Here is a 22477-nt window from a genome sequence, read left to right on the forward strand (position 1 = left end):
CTGCCCTACATATCCCCACAGAGGGAGGCTTTCCCCTCTACAGAGGGCAGAAAAGCAAACACTTTAATCCTGCAAGGCCACTCCGACACACAGCACTTTGCTACTGTACCTTCTGGAGCTCCTAAACAACCTTCAATAACCATTAGAAGGGACGAATTTGTGAGTCAATCCTCTCCCAACAGCTGTTAACTCTGAAGCCTAATGACGATTAGCGCCACCTGCCCCGCCCGCCGCGGGGCGGGACGGGAGGCGGGGCGAGAAGGGCGGGGCGGGTCTCCAGGTCCCGCCCACGGCGGGCGGGGCAGCCAATGGGAGCGCAGCCCGTCAGCTGACTCCGGCCCCTATCCAGGTGCGCGCCGGCGGCGGCACAGAGCGAGCGGGAGGGCTTCGGGCACCGCATCCTCCTGCTGCTTCCCTGTTTTTTCTGGAAGAAGACGATAAGGAGGAAAAGGAGGGAGGAAGAAGAAGAAGAAGATAATAGGAGTCCTGCCCCCCATCCCGTTTTCGAACAGCAGCAGCGGATGTGCCGCCCCCCGCGCAGCCGCGGGGAAGAGCCGCGGGTGCGCGGCCCCCAGCCCCCGGCCGCCGGTAAGTGCCTGAGCCGGGCTGGGGGAGCTCCGGTGCGGCCCGGGGATGCTCCGGGGGGGCAAGGAGGGAGGGAGGGAGAGAGGAAAGTTTGCGGTGGCGGGGGGAGCCGGTGCCCCCCGGTCGCTGCCGGGGAAGTTCCAGCGGGCAGGAAGGTTTCCCGTGCCAAGGGGGGGTTTCGGACCGTAGCGGGACCGCTCCGGGGGGAGGTTGGGGCCGCTTCGCCCCTCACCCCCGGGGGACGGTGGATGCGGTTGTCTCCGCGGAGCAGCGGGAGCTGCAGCATCGCCCTTCCCCTCTCTCGCCGCTCGGCTTTCCCCCCACACACACACACCTCCCCCCGCTGTAGTTTTGGGATTAATCGGTGCTTTTTTTGCTGACCGCGTGGCCCCGGGGGTGGCCGCGTCCCCGCGGGGGAGCGGGGCGGTGCGGGGGGGCTGCCGGCGTCCCCACCGCCCATTTGCATGCGAATGGGAGCGTATCCCGGCAGATGTCTGCCCTCAGCCATTCACACGGAGGAATTTGAAAAGACAAGGAGTCTTCAGGCTAACAATAGCCCTTCAGAAAATGGCATAAAAGGCGCAGTGTGAGCGGGGCTGCCCGGGACCCGCGGCTCCGCCACCGTCCGCTCAGGGCCGCGGGTATTGTTCGGAGAGCGATGCGGGTGTCACTGCGGGGCGCCGAGAACTCCGCGTGTGCGGAGATGCTGCGCGGCCGCCTCCGCTCGCCGCTCCGCGGGAATCCCGAGCTGGGCTTTTGGGAGGCTCGGGAACCGAAAAGCTGCGCAGAGAAGCGCGGGGCAGGGGGTGGGAGCGGGACAAAGGGCGGGCGGCCCCGCTCCCCTCCCCTCTGTCGGGGCTGCCCCCGCCTGCGTAGCCCCCGGGAGGAGGAGAGGAGGGAGCTCGCATTGTGCCACCGGCTCTGCCTCCCCGGGGGAGCTCGGCAGATGTTGTCCTGCTATTTTCCATCTTTCCCTAAGTTACTTAGTGCTGCTTCGGTGCGTTTTTCCCACTAGGCGAGGGAAGGAAAAGTAACAGAATCAAAACTCAGAGTAGAAAATAGTGTTGTCCAAATGTGAGGGATCAGGCACAGGATGCTTCTGGTTTTGTCCTGGAGCTGCATGATAGTCCCCAAGTAATGAATCTCTCCAATAACAAGTAGTTTATGAACCTTCAAGTCCTTTCCCTACAGCTTAAAGGATCCCTATGAAACCAACATGACATTTCTAAACAAGACTATAAACATTTTATGGGGAGTAATTGAAACGTACATAAGGGCATCTCACAGACGCTCAAATGCCCGAAGTCACATCAGCCCCGACTGCTGTCTGAAGGGTCCTGCCAAAGTATGTCCCAAAGTCTTGTGCCTTGGAATTCTAATGAATTTAAAAGGCACGGGGAAAGAGAGAGAACCCAACACACACAGCTTTCCAGGTGACCGAGGAGTGAGGAGGACAGGATTTGTCGGTCCGATCAGACTGTGAGCTCCTCACCTTGGCCAGGCCACCCTCCCTGTCCCACATCCAGCAGTGTGTCACACCAGAGCCCCAGGGGAGTGAAACCTGCAGAGCTCAAGTGCAACTTTTGCCTTGACAGTTAAAAAGTTATCTGGATAAAATTTTATGTGGTCCCTATAACATGATATATCCTAGTAGGAATTTTCGACTGTAAGAGACCAGTTACTGTGATAACTGTATTTTCCATTTACCTAGGATAATATCACTGATTATTAAAGGAAATTTTTTTGTTTTGTATCAAGTTGTAGAGATTGTAAAAGGATAAAAAACTTCAACTGTGAAAGACATTTTGTAATTGACATGAACAATGCTGAGTGCCTCCAAACTTAGGCTGCAAAACCAAACTTGTGTCCAGGCTGGTGTAGCAGGGCTCAGACACCCGTGGGGCCAGCGAGCCTGAGTTTAAAACCAGTCAGATGTGCATCTGATTCCAGTTTGGGGAGAAAATGTGGTCATTTAAAAAGTGTTGTTAAAGCTTTTGTCGTCATATCATAAATAAACACCGAGCAGCCCTTGGTATTTGAGGAAATAGATAGATAGATAGATCTATAACTTGCTATGTCTGTAGCAGCAAGGGGGTGGGACGTGCAGCACGGTGGCAGCCCACGCCGGGGCACTGCTGCAGCCTTTTGTTTTACCTCGATACAGTATCGTGGCACTGCAGAAGTCGGGGAAAACTTTTGCTAATGGGCATGCTGTATTCCTGCTGCATTCGTCTGTCAGCAGGCTGCTGCTGCCAAGGCAGGCGGCAGCTCCCAGCTCCTGATTGTTTTATTGTAGGGACACTGAAAGCACCTTGGATGAATCATAACCCCACTCAAGTATTACTGGTGCTGCAGCTTGCAGAGTTTAGTATTTGCTGAAAAGGTAACTTATTTGCATTATTGAGCCTACAAAATAATTTTTGTTGTTGTTAGGGGTGATATAAACTCTAGGTTCGTTTAAACAATTATTTTTTTTAATGTATTATTATTATTATTTCTTGCATTAATTGTTTTGAAGCTTTTATTTCTGTGAATGGTATCAATGAGTAAAAAAAAGGTCATTTCACTTTGGCGGGTGAGTTAGAGCTCTGTGCTACTTTATTTCTGCCACTTTGAAACTGCTGCTTCCCCAGGCAGATGCCTTAGAGCGTGCCTGGTCCCAGGTCGGGCTTTTTGTCAGGCTCAGACTAGGACTCAGCATCAGAGATAGACAAAACCAAATAAAAAAAAGTTAAGTAACACTTAGAGAAGAGCACTGGTTGTTTACAGCATTATTTTTTTTTTTTTTTTTTTTTTTTTCAGCCAGCAAAGTAGCATGAGGCTGAAAATGTTTACTGAAGAGCCAAACATTTTCAGAAATAAAAATAATGTTCTTTTCCTGTGCCCTTTGTAACTATGGAGGGGACTGTTCTTTGAAGCCCTGATTAATATAAATGAGTTGTAATTTTCTGACCAAGCCATCCTAGTTCACATATATTATGCCATTGGCAGACATGTGGTCTCCACAGCTGTCCCCTCATTTGTGTATGAAATGGAAACACTGGTGGCATTTGTAGGTTACCATAGTTACACGAACAATACACGTGTGAGGCTTCATCCTGCCAAGCTCCAGATTTTTTCCTGGCAGACATTTTGTAGACACAGAACTGAAGAAAATCTTATGTAAAGTTTTTGGAAGCACATAAATCCTTTTCTCCTCCTATCTGTTTATATAATGCTAATTGAGAGGGAACCTGCATTTCAGCCTCACGACAGCTGATTTTTACATCTCCTCCCAGCTGGAAATGCCATCCTGGGAGATGCACGATGCTCCCAGGAATCGTAAATTTCAGGCTCCAGTCAGGAGCAGTGAAGTAATTAGCAGGCAAAAAAATCATGGCAAATACAAACCACAGCTTTCTTAAAAATAACTTGTGCCATAGCAAGGTCTACACAAACACAACTTTGGAGTTGCAGGAGGTTTCTCCTGGTTGTTTCACAGGCTGGTGTTGCCTGTCGGGTTCCTGGGGAGCAGCAGCAGGAAAGGACCAGCCCCCACCACTCTGCTCTGCAGGAGCAGCTGCACAAATTCAGGACAGTACACTGAAAACTGTACTTGGTTTTGTCTCTACAATTAACATGTACCCACTGTGAGTGGGTACTATGAGGAAAGAGAGACAACAGGAAAGAAAATCATGACTTGGGAACTGATTTTGTCTGTATGTCATAAACCAAGCAAAACCTGGTGTTTCTGTAAGACTCAGAGTGCTTAAATTCTGCAAAGAGAAATCAAAGGAATGCTTTGATAAGGAATAGTCTACCAAGGATGTGCTCGAGTTAGTCAATGATTTTTCCAGTCTCATTCTATTCCTGTAGCTGAGTAATTAAGTCCTCCACTAACCAACTTCATAAGGTCAGGAACAGAACACAAAGGTATAAGAGGTACCCAGACTGAAGTCCTTCTCAACCGTGTCCTCTTGTTCATGGCTGCTCAAAGCCCTGCACCTTCAGTCAAATTTTTTTGTGTGGTTTAGATGTCATCTTTCATCTTTCTACATATTGCACTGAAAGAAGAAAATACTGGATTGGGCTATTTTGGATTGGCCTCATTCTCCTCCTGTTGAAGACAGAAGCCTTTGGCATCAGTGGGAATAAAATTAGTATATTTTTTTTAATCCTACTGCAAAATATTTTTACAACTTCACCTTCTAATTCATAAGATCTTGTTTTCATTACATAAGCCAGTGTTCTATTGACTTCCCAGCCAGCTGAATTATCAAAAGAACAGGTCTAGGTTTTTACCTGGAGCACAGTTTCTAAAGATCAAGTATTTGAGATGGAATAGCTACCTACTGCTTTTTTTTCTTCCTTTTTTTTTTTTTTTCTTTTTAACCTAAAAAAAGACAGGGCAAAGCAACTGTAAGTAGCAGTCTGAAATATTTAACAAAAGGCTGTATCAAGAATGCAGAGAAGTTATAAAAGTGCTGTAGAGAAACAGCTCTTTCCCTTATTTTATTTGGTCCAGTGGTCTCGCTACATAAACTCTCTCATCTAAGGTGCCACCCTTTAGTCCTCATGGTAACACAGGACAGTATTTCCCCAGCCACTTGGCAAACTGCAGCAGACCATTTAACCCTGGAGGCAAAGATTACTTAACGGGGTTTATTGAGAAATCTAGAGATTGTCAGCATCCCATTTCCAGGTATTTAATTTAACAAACTCTGGTGAATCCAGCAATTTATGGATCTTTCAGCTTTGATTAGAGCAGGAATCCCAACTGCTTTTAGAAGCCAAGACCCCCAAGGTATCTCTGGTGACCCCAGGAGCAGTGCTGGGCTCTGTGGGGCTGGGCAGCTGCTGGTTTCATACACGCATCTTCAGTACCAAAGACATTTCAAGGTTAAGGCTGAGACCAAAAGTGGATTCCCCTGTGTTCAGTAAATACCTTTCAAACCTGGAGAAACTCCAGCACTGACAATGCAATTAACCCAGGTCTCCATCTCTGTCCCCTTCTCTAGAGCATTTCACCAGAGGTCACTAGTCCTTATTTTATCAGAGTCAGGTTGTAAAGATATCAGTAACAGTTTGGAGAAGAGTAAGGCCTGTTCCAGTTCCCTGTCTTTCTCCTCCATCTCGCAGATTGATATATCAGATATCACTACTTTTGTACACTCAATGTAACTTAAGTCATTAAGCAAATTGCAATCTTTGGAGTTTGTCCTCACATAAAACTGGATTCACTATAACTCCTCACTAGGCCAGTGGGCACTGCCAGGTCCCCCCAACCCTGGACGTGCACCGTGGGGCAGCTCTGCTCCCAGGCAGCCAAAGCTCCCACATTTGCCAACAATCCTAAAGACTTGGTCCATTTGGACCAAGCTCAGGTCTTCTATAGTCTTCAGGGGTTAGTCAGCAACAAGGTGAAGAACCAAAGTAACTACTAAGAAACATATCAAAGTTATTTGGAGGGAATTATTGGACGTCCCAACACTGGATAGAGTAGTGTTTTGGTTTTTACAAAATATCAGTCAAAGCTTGGATTGTCTTTTTGTAATTTAAAGATGTTTATCATTGATATAATGAAACCTAAATTTTCTGTTATTTCATGTGTCATATGATTCATCTGATTAAGTAAGTCTAAAAATACCTAGTAAGTGCATTGCATACCTTGCTAATGGGCTGCATATAATTACTAGGGTGCAGATGAGTTGGTGATTTGCCTTGCTAAATTTTTAAATTACAAATGATCCATCAGTCTTAACAGAAATAGAGTAAATATTGATAGTTACAGAGATCCACCACTCATAATAGGCACTGCAGTGGCTTGTAAATGCATTGCAAAAATAACTTATTTTACCCATAGATGAACAATAGTTAAATGAGCTAGTTGGAACAAAAATTAAACATCTGCTTTAAAACAGGTCTTTAAAATTAATTAATTCTAGTAAAAGGCACTGAGTAAAGCTAGATAAGTGCTCTTGATAGATTCAAAAATATGTTTTCCTGTATCTTTCTGCCCCCTTTAAGTGAAACCAGTGTAGCATATACAAATTGAACATGACTGTGCCTGAAAGAATCACCTTAATTAGGTAAAGACTTTATCTATAAAGCAACTCAAAATTTTGAGAGAAATAACTTCTATGTTTTCTGCAGTAGGCAGCAATTTTAGTACCTCTATATTTTGCAAGCACTTATGAAATAAACCCAACTTTGGAAAAACTGCTGACTTTGCGATGACAAGACTGAGAACTAAAGCTAAAGGAACAATTTATTGGTCTATTCTTAAACATACAAATACATTGAATATGATGTAAGTTCTCTTCATCTCATGAACTTCTCAAAGACTGTGATCTGTTTTCTGTATGAAACAAAGTTATTCCCAAAATCAGGTGATAACTTGAGAGAAATAACTAAAATCAGGCTATGAACATTTTTGCCACTCTTAGCTGACTGAGCCTTCCTTTCCTGATGACATGGCTGGTGACCTGCTCTGCCCTCCCAGCAACACTACTTGAACAATTTTGGAATGAAATAATGATGGGAAACGTACACTCCATGAAACGTGTTTTCTCAACACAGTCTAATGGTATGTTGGGTTATCAGTTGTGAAAGAAAAAAGGTCTTCTGAAACAAGAGAACGCTTCAGGTAGAAGCAGATTCAAAAGTGCGGGAAGACTGGTGGGAAGGGACAGGGGAGGGTGGTGTAACACAGCTATCTACCTGCAGAGACAAAAGCTTTTTTCTGAGATCAGAGGAAAGCCTGAGTTCAGAGCAGTACCAAAACCAAATTTGTGGCCATTTAAAGGAATTACTTCTATCCTATCTCCACTTGGTTGAGTTCCAAATCTTTGCCTTGGTGCTAATAGCCTTTATATTAGATCTCTCGGCACATCCCATGATAAATCCATTTATTTTGTTATTGGTGTGTTCACAGTCTTGAAAGAACAGTGACTCCGTACCAGTCAATTCCATATATGGTTTTCTTAACATTTGTATGTAACTGTAGCTCAGAAATGGAGAATTTGATCTTGCAACTATATAAATCCTTGGAAAAAACCCCAATAAAAGCCTGTTCCATTCGAAGGGATGCAGTCTGTGTAAGCACGCGACGTGTATACACTGAGCAGATAAAGATGTACAGGAGCATACAGTTTAATACTTAACCACTAATAACTGAAAACTAAACACATAGTACAGCGAAAGGAAGCAGAATTATCCAAGTAGAGAGCAACATGGACTAGAAAAAGAACTTTCTTTTTCTTGCTTGAAGATAACTGCCTGAAGCTCTCACTGGCTGGCTTATTGCATACAGGTCTGCTCAGACACGTACATGTAATTTTTAAATACTAAGTCTTATGCACTTCCTACAGCCAGCATTATTGTGTGATTTTATGAATACATACTGAGATAGATACTGACTCATTTCAGTTTTTATTTATTAGCTACCATGTTTAGCACAGGATTTTTTGGCATCCTTTATGGTAGTAACAACTAGTTACACACCAGGGTCTTTCCCAACTGTGGGGGATCCTGACTGACTCATAAAATGAGAGTTTTGATCTAGAACTGTGTAGGAAGCTAAATAATCACACTGCCAGAAAGCCAGTCAGCAAAAAGAGAGGAAGAGGATTCTCTTTTGCCTCATGAAAATCCTGTGGAGTTCTGGCATCCATGTTTCTCATGGGTAAAAGTATTTCTCATGTGCTCCTTATTTCATCATTAACACTTTACTTCCACTAGTCAAGCTGCCTTTTTTTTTCTCAAAGTAGCAAAAAAAACCCAAAACAAAACACAAATTCTGCTCCCAAATCCAACCCTGTCTTTTAATGGCCTTGTCCCTCTTTTAGAGCTATTTATCTTTTTTTAATTATTATTTTGATTTGAACTGAACTAATTTTGATAAACAGTAAGAAGCAGAGACTCTCTGAGTTCTTCTAGTATGAAATCCTCCAGAGGTACGTGCTCCTGTGGGTAACAAGATGTTCAGATCTTTCCATGTGGTTCTGAGATCCAAATTATGCCAAGACTGCATTCCATTTCTGTTCTTTAAATGAGTAGAAGATGAAGCAAGGTTTCTCTAGTCTTGGTCCTCTTTCATTCTTCAGTCAGCAGGGACACCGAGTACAAAAATAGTTAGAGCAGGTTTTCCAAAATTAGTTATGCTCCGTAAATTTTAGACACTGTACAAGCTAAAACCAATTAGGTTTAAATTCTCCTTTGCATTTAAAATATACAGAAACCTATGAATGCATTGCAGCATAAGCAGGTGGAAATGAAAGCATTTCCCCAGTGGTTTGTCCTCCATCAGCCGCAGGTCGTGGTCCTGCCTCTCCAAGCAGAGGGAAGAGCTGCAAGGAAGGTCTCATGAAAATGGCTTTTAACCTGACAGTGGAAGTTATTTGGTTGGCTGTCAGGAAAGCTCATCTAGTCAAATAATTTTATCTGGTAATTATGTGGAATGAAGATAATAATGACAGACAGGATTCTCCTCCAGTGAATGAGAAATGCTTTTACCACTATGGCTTATGAACAGAGGCAGGCACTGTGTAGCAGGACAGGAAACCTCTATTCATGAGCAATAAAAGAACAGTCCAGATTTTCCCAAGATTTATCCATTTTATGAAAAGAAACATAGTAAGAAAATAGATAGTAAGTTGAGTTTCCAATATAGGAATATTACTACTGTATGAACATATCTTGCCTTTCAGATTTTCAAGCTTTTAAATGGTTTTATGAGTTTTTTCATTCCTAAAGAAAAACAGACTATATATAATTTGACAACTCACAGTTTGGAAAGCACTTCTTATTCCTGGTGTTTCTAGAATGACTTGTTAATCTTGCAAGAGATTTTAAAACAGATGACAGAAGCTGGGTTGCAATTCCATGGTTGAGTTGACAGGCTATCAATATATTTGTGGTATCTAGCCCTTTGTGCTCAAGATCAGTGTATGAATGAATTTTTCTCTCTCCTGCAAATTTACTTCAATATTTTTATGAAAAACATTGTATCTGATGCAAGTCTTAAGAATAAACTCCAATAAATTACAAATTTTAAAGATTTAAATGCTGCTTCTGCAGTGCAGGCATTATGAATCAGATGCTCTTCACATTTCTTCTGTAGAGATAAGAGTAGTATTTTTCAAAAGAAAACAGATAAAGCATGCTAAGGTTGTCTTGAAATACAGCAAATTGCCTTCTCACCAGAGCTTTCCCTAAAATTAAACACTGACTTTATTTTGATGAAATGTGTGTACAGACAAGAAGAAAAAGTAGGCATTATTTGCAGGGGGAAGAAACCCCAAACCTTAAATGTTATAAATCTCTGAGGATGTGTTTTGAAGCTTTATACCGTTATTATATGTCCTGCAGGCTCTTCTTTTTCTATTGGCTGTTAATAACAAGCTCCCACTTGCAGATTTGGGTATGTGCTTTCAACTGACTCGCATCATTTGCAGCTTGGCTCTTCTGTATTTTACACAATTCAGGCTTGTAAACAGCGAATTTCCTGATGACATTGGAGACTTTAAAACCCCAACATAAAAGGCATACTCTCAGGCATGAATCCTCAATATTTTTCCAAATAGACAGGGTTGCACTTGTAGATACGATTCCTGGGAAAGGAGCCCATTCCATGGGTTAGCTGTAAATATCCTGGTTGTTAAACTCAAAAGTCCAGGTCCAGCCTCCTTCTGTAGGACGTGCAAGGCCACTGATGCTCATGAGTGGAGTGAGCCCTGATTTTACTTGTGTGATTTGGTGGGTGTAGCTACATCTCCCAGGCAGCAGTACCTGGATGCCTCTCTCTCCTAAAGCTCTGGCAGAGGTTCGCCTGTAACGAGGCATCAAAAACTGCATTTTTCTCTAAGCAAATGGGTGGCTTTAGAACTGCAAAGGCCCTGCTGAAGCTCAAAGCTAGGCATGGTATAGAATCATGAAGGCTGGAAAAGACCACTAAGATCATCAAGCTCGTTACAGGCCACTTCATCTCCAGTGTTGCTTCCAGTGTCAGCAGTTCTTCAGGCAAGATCTTTGCCACACCAACCAAGCCCAACCCCTTTCAGTGTACCCCATCTAAACAGGCTCTTACTTTCCCTGATGGTGAAGTAACACTTTTTATTGATCTCAGACTAAATTGAGTTTTCTCGATCACCCTGTTCCAGCTGGAGCTGCACCAGTTTTTGTGCCTTGGCACTACCACTCAGTCAAGTCAGTGTGCTCCAGATCCCAGAGGTGCTGAGCTGCCTGAGGTGCATTTTCCTCAAGACCCACCTGAATCCAGCAGCCCAGGATGAGTTTTCCCAAACTGACTGATGAGGGAGGGTGTTTATATGGCAGCAGCTTCACAAACGATGATGATGGGGAAACAAGCAAGCTGCACGAGTCATTAGCAGAACATTAGCACAACAGACAATTTTCCAAGAGACTAACTCCAGCACTTGGGCTGGAGACATGGAAATGTTTCTGTGGAGAGCTGGGGAGGTACTGCAGATCAGTATGTGCTGCTGGCTCACAGCAAGTGCAAAATAAATTGCTTGTCTTAGCCTGAGGTAATTTTCTTCCTGTATCTGATCCCTCAAACTGTTACCTAGGCACATTCAGTATATATGGCTGCCAACCCAAATCTGCGCTAATGCTACCTGCAGTATAAAAGAAATTCTGCAAGAATGAACCACTCCACTGTGGAGAGGGAAGATTTTCTGTGGTGGCTGTTTCAAAGCAGACACAGAAATGTTCTTGTGCAAACCATATTGTTCCTTTTTTCAGCAAATTCTTAATAGTGACCCCTCATGCAGTTGTCATGGAAGTGACAACACTTTGTCTCCCTATTGCTGAGAAAAAATGTTTAACATCTGTTTTTTCTAGTTAGCAAGTTAAGTATGAACACTTTTTATGAACAGTTTATTTCACAATTGTCCCTTCATAGTCTCCTCTTACTGCAGTATGGACTTAAAGGTACTTTTTCTTTGGATCACCTGAATAACTACACAAGCTCTTACCAGCCACCAGCAAGGCTATGGCTGCCAGAGCACACCTCATTCCACCCCGTGGGAATGCTGAAATGAAGTATCTTCTGCTCCAGAACCAAATATTCCCCCATTATGATTTCTTGGGCCAAATAATTCTCATCATTAAACAGTTTTTGCAATCCAGGAGGAAAGAGAAGCCTTACTCAAACCTCCCCCCTGTTTCCAGGGTGGGAAACACAGGAATGCTGCTCACATTTGCTGCCCACAAGGACCATGAACAAGTTGATGTCCCAGCCAGCTGCTGTGGGTTTGCTTCCTGGCAGAAATGTGGTTTCCCAATGCACTGGGTACTGAGAGATGCTGTGGAAAATGCATTTATTCAGCCTCTCATAAAATCATTCTCTCCATATTTCTCCCATAAAATTAACCATTATTTCTGTTGGTAACAAGTCAACAGCAGTGGTTTGGTACACTGGAAAATATGGATTTAATAAATTAAGGGGAAGGCAGAGAACACTAAAAGCTATCCTTTACCACCTCAGTATTTCCTGAAAGAAGGTATAATACCCTCCTACTGTTTAAGGGAAGCTGAGTAGAGGCAGAGAGCTGGCAGCTGCTTCTCACCAACGTGAGAGCTGCCGTGGTCGGGCACATCCTAGATGGATGTAACGGTGGAACAAAAGCAGCCACTGCTGTGTAGATACACAAAAACCTGTGGTTCCCTTTGTTAGTGCTAACAGCTGCCTCTTGAATTTTTATCCAAGCAATGGATGGGGTTTTATAGCATAAGCAGCAGCTGAAGCAAAAGTCCATGACCTGGCTTTTCCCTCATGCTGGGGGCTCTGGGCTGCTGTTCACCTAAGCTCAGCACTAAACCGGACTGGGCACATGGAGCCGATCAGAATTTACTTTTTGATTACACTGGATTTTCCTTCATAGCTTCATCCAAGCTGCCCTGGTCCGGGGGAGATTGGAGACAGTAATGTGCAGGTCATTTCTAAAGAACATTTTCCAGTTAAAGAAAATTAAATCCATTTGCAGTAGAAAATAGCTAGAGAAAAGAGAGTGTCACTTGTAACTTGTAAAACCGTATGTCTACAGTGATCATAAACCCAGAACTCTATTCAATAAAACCAGAAATGCCTTCTTACCAAGGAGGAACAATAAATGGAATGTGCAAGTAAGAGGATATAAATATTCAACAAAGGGAGGATCGAGTTAATTTTTTTTCAAAATCTAGATGTGCTCTGACATATTTTAAAGAAGGCTTTGAAGCCTTTTTCAGGCAGTTTCATTTTTAAAGTAGTACATGATTGGTATAGCCACATCAGAGCTAAATCAGTGCTAAAACATCAGTAGGGCCCGCAGCGTTCTCAGGCATGGACTTCTTCCTCTATATATTTATATATACAGGACAGACTGTGAAAGCATGAATGTTAGGAGCAATATTGCCTCCTGCAGTGCTACCTGGCTTGCTACTGTCCCCACTGGTGCTGCCCCTTTCCATGTCTCACAGAGCCAAGGCTGCAGAGGTGGACCAAGGACATCTCCCTGTGCCTAGGAACAGCAGCTCAGAGCATCTCCAGTACCTGTCTGACACTGCTACTGGGGGAAGTCACTGCCTGCATTATTAACTGGCAAATGCTATCATTTGAAAAATCATTAATTAAATCAATTATACTTTGGATGTTATCAGGATTCCTATAACTGTCTAGTTTGGGTCAGCTACAGATGGATTGTTATTGAGAGAAGCATCCATTACAGTCAGGCTAACTCAGTTCCTGCCAGCCTCCTCAACACTCTGTTCATATATTCCTTGCTGTTATGGTGCCATTAAGATATTTTATTTTTTAATGCAGTTAATGTCTTATTCAATTCTTCCATCAGTTGGAAGTTATTTGAGAAGGAATGTTTGTTCTACATCTGGCTTATCCACCTCCAGCACAGTCTCCTCAGCTTTCATCCAAGGCTCAGCTCCCAGAGAGAAAATCTAACTCAACAGGATCAAGTGGTTTCTGGCTAACATTCCCCTTCCCCCAAAACACCACCACAGAACAACAGCATGCCAAAATAAAACTGCTAGTTTGGTGTGTTCTACTTACAGCATTATATCATAATCTCAAATAAAATACTCTCATTTCATTATTTAATATGCTGATCAGATTTTGAAGTAAAAGTGTTGTATTAATGGCATTCCTGTCACCTCTAACACCATTGGGTTGATTTAAACATACTCTTGCATGAACAACTTCACGCTAAAAAGATAAAAACTGTGTGGTTTACAGTCACATAGAATCATGGTAAACAATTCACACATGGTACACAATGCAGTACAAACAGCTAAAATAAGGACAGTACATTCATTTAATCAAACTTACTGGTATTGTTTGGTGCTAAGCTGGATTAAATCTGTTATCTGGAACTGATTTGATTAATTTGGATGAATTCTGGCAAAGTTTGTGTGCATTTAGCTTGAAACTTAAACCCCAACATCTTAACTCCTTGCACCTGAAATCCAAGCCTCAGGGACAGCTCTGTCTGAGATGGAGCTGCACCTACAAGCATACCCTCCATCTTCAGCATTTCTCAAGCCACTCAAACAAATATTGCACAGTAAAACTGAAAGGCATCTGAAAGTTTGCTGTTCAGGTGATTGCATAGATTGTTGCAATTACTTGGGAAATGTCAGAGAGTTTTCTTATGTAAATACCCAGTAAAAGAGTTCTGAACCCTACAGAGCTTGACTGTACCAGATCAGGATTTCTCTGAGATGAATGTTAAATAATTATTTTTTAATACTTTTTTCTTTATAGGATGGAAAAATGTGGTAATATATGAACTGTATATGAGATGAACATAACATATACCCTAATCTGTTTTCAGGAACATCTTCAGACACTGATTTGCAGAAGATTCTGGAATACAGAGGAGTAGCTGAGATTCTTCAGACCATTTCTTGTCTTCTCTAAACTCAGAAAATCATCTTTCATCTTCTGGATGTTCAAGCCTTTCACCTTAAACTTTAAGCTTTACCTTTTCTGCCTGGTAACAAGTTACCCTCTCAGTCTGTTCTTATCTTAAGGGGCTGCGGGAACTGAACTCAGTAGCTGACCAGCATGGCGAAGGTTAGAGTTGTTCTAACTGTCTGCCAGTTGGTGCTAGAATTGTTAATGAATTCATTAACTGAGTCTTCCATACAGAGTAATGAATGTCCACAGCTTTGTGTATGTGAAATCAGGCCATGGTTTACACCACAGTCAACGTACAGGGAAGCCACAACAGTTGACTGCAATGACCTTCGATTAACAAAAATCCCCAGCAATCTTTCTGGTGACACTCAAGTCCTTCTCTTACAAAGCAACAACATTGCAAAGACCACAGACGAACTCCAACAGCTCTTTAATTTAACAGAATTGGATTTTTCACAAAATAACTTCACAAGTATCAAAGATGTGGGGCTCTCAAACCTCACTCAACTTACTACTTTGCACCTGGAGGAAAACCAGATAACAGAGATGACTGACTACTGCTTGCAAGACCTTTGCAATCTTCAGGAGCTATATATAAATCACAACCAGATCAGCAGCATATCTGCAAATGCATTCTCTGGCCTGAAGAATCTTTTAAGATTGCATCTCAACTCCAACAAATTAAAGGTTATTGACAGCCGGTGGTTTGATTCTACTCCTAACTTAGAGATTCTCATGATTGGAGAAAACCCAGTGATTGGAATACTAGATATGAATTTCAAACCACTCTCAAATTTAAGGAGTCTAGTTTTGGCAGGTATGTATCTCACAGACATTCCTGGCAATGCCTTAGTAGGCTTGGATAGCCTTGAAAGTCTTTCCTTCTATGACAACAAGTTGGTAAAAGTTCCTCAGCTTGCACTTGAGAAAGTTCCAAATTTAAAATTCCTGGATCTCAACAAAAATCCAATTCATAAAATTCAAGAAGGTGATTTTAAAAACATGCTCAGATTGAAGGAGCTTGGAATCAATAATATGGGAGAACTCGTTTCTGTTGATAGGTACGCGCTGGACAACCTGCCTGAACTTACAAAGCTTGAAGCCACCAACAATCCAAAGCTGTCTTACATACATCGTTTGGCATTTCGCAACGTTCCTGCCCTGGAGAGCTTGATGCTGAACAACAATGCCTTGAATGCAGTCTACCAAAAGACAGTGGAATCCCTTCCAAACCTGCGTGAGATCAGCATCCACAGTAACCCCCTCAGGTGCGACTGCGTCATTCACTGGATCAACTCAAACAAAACCAATATCCGTTTCATGGAGCCTCTCTCTATGTTTTGTGCTATGCCTCCAGAGTACAGAGGACAGCAGGTGAAGGAAGTGTTAATACAGGATTCAAATGAACAGTGTCTTCCAATTATCTCCCGTGAGACCTTTCCAAATCACTTAAACCTGGACGTTGGCATGACAGTGTTTTTAGATTGTCGGGCCATGGCAGAACCCGAGCCAGAAATTTACTGGGTCACTCCTCTGGGCAATAAAGTAACTGTTGAAAGTCTGTCTGACAAATACAAGCTGAGCAGTGAAGGCACCTTGGAAATCTCTAACATCCAGGTTGAAGACTCGGGGAGCTACACCTGTGTTGCTCAAAACGCAGAAGGGGCTGACACAAGGATTGCTACTCTCCGGGTGAACGGAACGCTTCTGGATGGTACCCAGGTCCTGAAAATCTACGTTAAGCAAGCTGAATCCCATTCCATCTTGGTTTCTTGGAAAGTTAATGCCAACGTTATGACTTCCAATTTAAAATGGTCATCAGCCACCATGAAGATTGACAACCCCCACATTACATACACTGCCCGGGTCCCGGTCGATGTACATGAATATAACCTCACACATTTACAGCCATCTACAGACTACGAGGTGTGTCTCACGGTGTCAAGTATCCATCTGCAAACACAGAAGTCCTGTGTTAATGTTACAACAAAAAATGCAGCTTTTGCTCTAGATATTTCAGACCAAGAAACCAGCACAGCCCTTGCAGCAGTAATGGGATCCATGTTTGCTGTCATCAGCCTGGCCTCCATTTCTGTTTATATTGCAAAACGATTTAAGAGAAAAAACTACCACCACTCATTGAAAAAATATATGCAAAAGACCTCTTCGATCCCACTCAATGAGCTCTACCCTCCCCTTATTAATCTCTGGGAAGGTGACAGTGAAAAAGACAAGGATGGTTCTGCAGAGACCAAGCCAACCCAAGTCGACACATCCAGAAGCTATTACATGTGGTAACTCAGAGGATATTTTGCTTCTGGTAGTAAGGAGCACAAAGACTTTTTTGCTTTATTCTGCAAAAACGAGAAGTTGAAGACTTTTGTATTTTTGACTTTGCTAGTTTGTGGCAGAGCAGCGAGGACAGGTGGATATTTCAGAATTTTTTAGTATAGCGTATCGCAATTGTTGGACACACATGGCAGCTTCACCTAGCTTCCAATTCTTCTTTTTCTTTTCCTTTTTTTTTTAGTTACCGTGCTAAACTTAATGCTGTTCTAACTACAGTGCTGAATCCAATGAATGAGAGGCTGGGGTTCCCCTGGGGTTCAAAAGTAGCACCACCCCATCCTCCTGAAGCCATCAGCAGAGCGCAGGATCTCACACAGCTCACACACAGTTTTGAGACTGCATTGAACTAGGTTTGTAACGCTGGTCTGAGGACTCGTACTGAGGAAAGGAGACCTGGAATGATGTTAGTTGACTGTACTGTAATGTTGTATCAACTGATTTGAATGTTTTTGACTTGGAATGATGAGTTTTCCTTTTCCTGTTTATTTTTGTAGTAGTTGAGAAGGCTTAGGTAAAGCTAACAGGCAGTTTTTTAATGTAACAGACTAAATGTTAATTGCTCTCTTATTCTTTTTATTATATTTAGTAGACACCTTCAAAGCATACTAGAGTTTTGTTGTGTTTAAGTCACCAACAGGTGGTGATTTAGTTTCGTTCTGATTTTTTTATTTTAGAAGTCACAATAGTGTATTTGGTTTAGATATCACTAGTTTGACTGGTGATCATGTTTTGACATAAAATATATCCAAAATGTTATATACAAATATTGTGTTTTTTTCTCAATGGGATTATGTTTCAAAAAAAGTTCCTTTTTAAAAAAAAAAAACAACATTTATTTTAATAGCAGTGTTTTCTCTGCACTAGATGCAAAATACTGAAAATAATTTAGTCACAAAAATGTATGGGTACAGCTTTTTGACTGTAAGTCACATGCAGAATCAAAACTGTTTGGCATAAGGTAAACAACAGAAATAGTTTACCAAGTGTGTAACAAAACATCTGCCTTTTTGTATACGTTTCTGTTTATATTTTGAGCTAAGATACAAACGACGCTGACATTTAGCTGTCATTATGATCAGGTAGGACAAAAAAAACCCAGCTCAGTGCTACCAGACTAAAATAAAACTCTTGAATCCTGGCATATAATTAAAAAAAAAAAAGGGGGGGGAGAATTGGATTAATATTCCTTCAAAAGCAGAAATTAAGATAGCAAAAACTAACAGGACAGTAATAACTTTGGGTCCAATACTGAGCTGTATTTTTTACAGGCTTAAAAATACCAGTACTCTTAAGTATTTTACTGAATAAGTCAGAAGTGTGAAAATTCAAAAAGTGGTGTTTCCATGTGTGCACTGGGACTAACATAAATGCCTAATTTGCAGTTGAACCCACAGAAGCTTTGTACAGTGTCTTTTCTGAATCCATGGCAGCTCTCCCAGGGGCTGCACAGGAGGCCCATGCAGGGTGGGTTTCTGGGGAAGAATGTGGTTGCAGTTACAACAGGTACCTAATCAGCAAGCACAGATTTTTTACACTTTATGACCAGTATTAATGTATGACTTTTTACATGTTTTTACATACCAGATACATTGTTGGTAAGTAAAAGTTAATTGTTAAAATAATTGATGTGCCTGGGTTTGAGCTGGCTTGCTGTTTTTTAACTCAGTAGCTTCTCAAATATATCAAAGACCCCTCCCAAAATTTACAAATAGCTTCAAGCTTAGTTTTCCCCTTCAGCCGGCTGTCTCAAAATGAAAAAGTTGCCTGCACAGTTTCACTAATAAGCTGCTTTGGTGCAAAAACTTCAGTACGTCTCTTGGATACATGTCGTGTTGATCTTGCACTTCAACGTGGAGCTGAGTGAAGGTATTAATGATGCATTTAAATCAAGTACTTATGCTGCTGTATGCAATCTTTTATATGTTTGTGAGGTCTCATCCATTTTGAATTATGTGACAGTTAGATGTTGGGATTAGGCAAATGTTTTTTGATCATGGAGAAGTAGCATGGTGGAAGCATTTATTCATCACCTGCTCCTGTATTTGTTTCTAATGTTAATGGAAAATTTCCTCTTGCCTTCTCCAGAAAAGCTTCAGAGCAATAATTATCATCTTGTCTAACCTTAGAACTGCCTCTGTTATTACAGCAGGCATGATGAATTCAAACTGAGACCCCTGTTGCTGTGAGGATTCACTCTACTTTTTCCGGAGAAAAGGACACAGTGAGGAAAAAAATGACAGCAAAATTATGGCTTCCAACTTATGTTACATCATAAAATTGTCTTTAGAAAATAATTAATTGAACATGTGTCAGACGGTGCAGAGCAAGCCCCCTTCTCCAATCATCTCCTCAGCTTCCTGCAGCACTTGTACAGCTATACCATAAATACTCAGTAACAAAGATCACAAAAAGCCCACAGTGCTTTACCTGAGCATCCTGCCAAACCTATGGCATAGACCACTTTGGGCCCACCAATCACCATAAGCTAATCAAGCTTGGGGCTGCCCTCCAAAAGAGAGATCCTGCTCTTCCTGCTCCTTGTCCCCACCTCCCATCCTTGACTACACGCAACATTAAGATCTCTCTGCCTTCTGAACGTGCTCATATTGACCAGTCCCTGCTGGTGGAGACAGAGCACACCCAGAACTCTCTGTGTGTGTGTGTGTGTGTGGCCGGGTTTGCTCACACCTGGCTATCCTGCAGTTCAGGTAGTTTCAGAAACAGAATGACGGGCACAAAGGAAGGTGGCAGGGATGCGTGGCCAAGGAGCAGGACTGAGCAGCAATCAACACTTCAACCAGCAATTGCCTAGAGAGGCTGGGGGGGTACAGGAAGTAAAACAATGTTCAACATTTTCCTTTCCACTGGGGAAATAAGAGGCCTTTTGTTCCCTGCAGGCCTATTTGGCAGTTTTATTTCATTTATCATCTTTTCAGAGCAATGCTGTTACAGAACAGCAGGAGAAAATGGCCTTATGACAGCCATACACCTCTCCAGGATGTGCTGATTTGCAGGATTTCAGGAAAGCTGATGTTGCTGGGAGACTTGGGCAGAGAGTCTCAGCTTACCTGAGAGCAGCTGTGCAGCAAGAAGCACCTCATTAACGGGGTATATTCTGCACACACAGCCCTCAGCAATCAATGGTTTCAGCCTTGTAATTTGACACCTTAGAATTCTGTACAGACCCCCTGGAAATTTAAAATTTTGCTAAGAAAAAAAGCAGGTAACAGATTAATCACATGTGGCATATAATCTGAGTAAATAACCTTCACCCTTGTGCTAGCAATTTTCTGCTTGCAGTTTATTGTGAGCAAAAATAAAAATACTCTACCTAATTGCCTTCAAAATGTATCTGTATCTACTATCCACTGAGGACAGAAAAACACCCCCAGTTTGCTCAGAAGCAGAGACTGAGACTGGCCACTTTGCAAACAGTATGGGGAAAAACATCATTATCTTTCATTTGGCTAACAGTTTAGAAATGCTGTGGTAGGGTATGCATTTCATACCCAACTAGCCTTCCACAGTGTTACTTCCACTTGGTTGCCCAAGAATAAAATATTTCAGTCCCCTGAAGAGTAAATAGCTCACTCAAGTGTGGTATGTGGTACTCCAGCTAAATCCACTTCATTTCCTCACCTAAATCACAATATCCTGGACAGAGAGGGTGTTTGCAGCCATGAGCCAAGACTCCCACTGGATATGGTCTTGGAATAAAGTGCACAAACACAGATACTTTCATAGAGCTTTGATCTGCCCTCCCACCCTGCCTCATGAATATGTACTCAGTTACTAAAAGAAGGTTATGAAAAGACCAATAGTTGGACCACTGGTTTCATAAATGGGTTAAAACTGGAAATAGGTCAGCAAATCTGAAAGCCAGTGAGAAGTGCATCGACTTGACCTGTTGCCACTGACAAGCTGGGATGTAAGTGATAAAAGGAGTTCACATTAGGCAACTCTTTTTGCTTTGTGCTGGCAATCTTGAAACCAAGACTGTGGACAAACCACCGCAATGGAAATTCCTGAAACTGAGTGGGATAAGCAGCTGAGGGCTATTGCAGCATCACCACAGCCAATGCAACCTGTATGGGAACAGAACAGTTCACCTGGGGTGTCTAATCATTGCAGCACCCTGCAAAGCCTCACGATGGACACACACACAGTGTGAGTCATGGTGGAAAAGCACACAGGCACCTGGGACAGGTGCTGGAGGAGCTGTTTCACAAGCCACCCAACACAATAGGAGTAGCTGTTCATTACACTGTGATCCTGTTCCACCACCCACCACTGAAAGCAACGCCATGAATCTGCTGCAACCGGGATCTGCCTTCTCATGCTTCCCATGCCCACAGCACAAGTGCTGCAGCCCCAGCGCCCACAGCGACAGAACCCCCAACCGAAGGGCAAGGTGAAGGTGCTGCCATCAAACTTCTTCAGGAAAAGCCAGAGTGCCTGAGTTGGAGATACCAAACGCTGTTACACGTGGCCCTTGTTAAAACACTTGACACTGTGTCCCTGCAAAAAAAAAGAGACTACTGCTACCAAGCCCCCTGGATAGCATTTCTCAGCAGTGTCATACACAAGTGGTTTGTTTCCCCTGAACTGTCAAATCTTGTAATCTCCTTTTCTGCTCTTTCCAACTACTGCAATTTTTTATGTTTGAGAACTGTTATCCACCCACACCCCTGTACATTTGCTCTGTATTCAGCCTTTCCCTGGTCTCATCCTGCTGCCCACCCTTCTGCCAGTCAAGGGCAAATCCTTACAGCCTTGGTCATTGTGACACCTTGTGAGATTACACTAAAGGACTTCAAATGTGTATTTAACTTTGCAGCTACCTGTTTCCCTGCCAACCTTCTCCCTTCACCTAATTCTTACCCTCTTTTTCTTTCAGCCATTTCCCTTCAGAGCCCTCAATTGCTGTTGACTGTCAGTAAGAGCCAGATCAAGGATGCAGTTCCAGCAGCAGCATTTTGTTTCTTTTCCATCCTGTGCCTCCCCATTTACTGCTAATGCACAGAACTTTTCCTTCCACTTAGCAAAAAAAAACCCTAAATGTCTTCCCATGTCTCTGCTCCAGTTCTCTCTTTGCCCTTATTCATGAGCACATTATGACCCTCTTGTTTTTTTTCTACTGGTATGAAAGCAACAAAAGACTGTTCTTCTTGCTAGTAAGGTAAAGGAGATTTAACATAAAATTTGTACTACTGTATTTATGTCAAGTAGACCAAAGGAATGCTGAATCATAATAAAAGAGTCATAACAACAATTTTTGAACTACACAAAAATAAATACTTCAGAAAAGCTGGAATTTATCATTAAGTACAATTTTCAAAAGTAACTAAAGGACTCAAGAGCTCATATCTCATTAACTTCAGTGGTACCTTAGGTGCAAAATCAAGTGAGTATTTTTCTCAAGTGCATCTGGAAGTATTAACTTCCCTTAAATTCTGAGCAGCTATGAAGAAATTTTTTTTGTGGAATATTATAACATGGACTTTTTTTCAAAAATCACTTGAAACCATAATTTCTATCTCAGTTATGGGGGTGAGGGGATGCATTTTAAATCCTGTCATCCTCCATGGAGTTAGTTATTAGCAGTGATCTAATCAACATCTACATCCT

The 22477-nt window shown here is 42.4% G+C and overlaps 1 protein-coding gene across 1 annotated transcript; it reads left to right on the plus strand.

Annotated features, from left to right (window-relative positions):
- Nucleotides 1–533: 533 nt before the first annotated feature.
- Nucleotides 534–21698, plus strand: LRRN1 (leucine rich repeat neuronal 1). Its single transcript, XM_051627855.1, has 2 exons — nucleotides 534–588; nucleotides 14415–21698. The coding sequence occupies exon 2, from the start codon at nucleotides 14648–14650 to the stop codon at nucleotides 16796–16798; it is 2151 nt and encodes a 716-aa protein (XP_051483815.1). The 5' UTR covers nucleotides 534–588; nucleotides 14415–14647; the 3' UTR covers nucleotides 16799–21698.
- Nucleotides 21699–22477: the final 779 nt, after the last annotated feature.

Source organism: Apus apus, chromosome 9 (genome assembly GCF_020740795.1).
Source record: "Apus apus isolate bApuApu2 chromosome 9, bApuApu2.pri.cur, whole genome shotgun sequence".
Taxonomy (NCBI): domain Eukaryota; kingdom Metazoa; phylum Chordata; class Aves; order Apodiformes; family Apodidae; genus Apus; species Apus apus.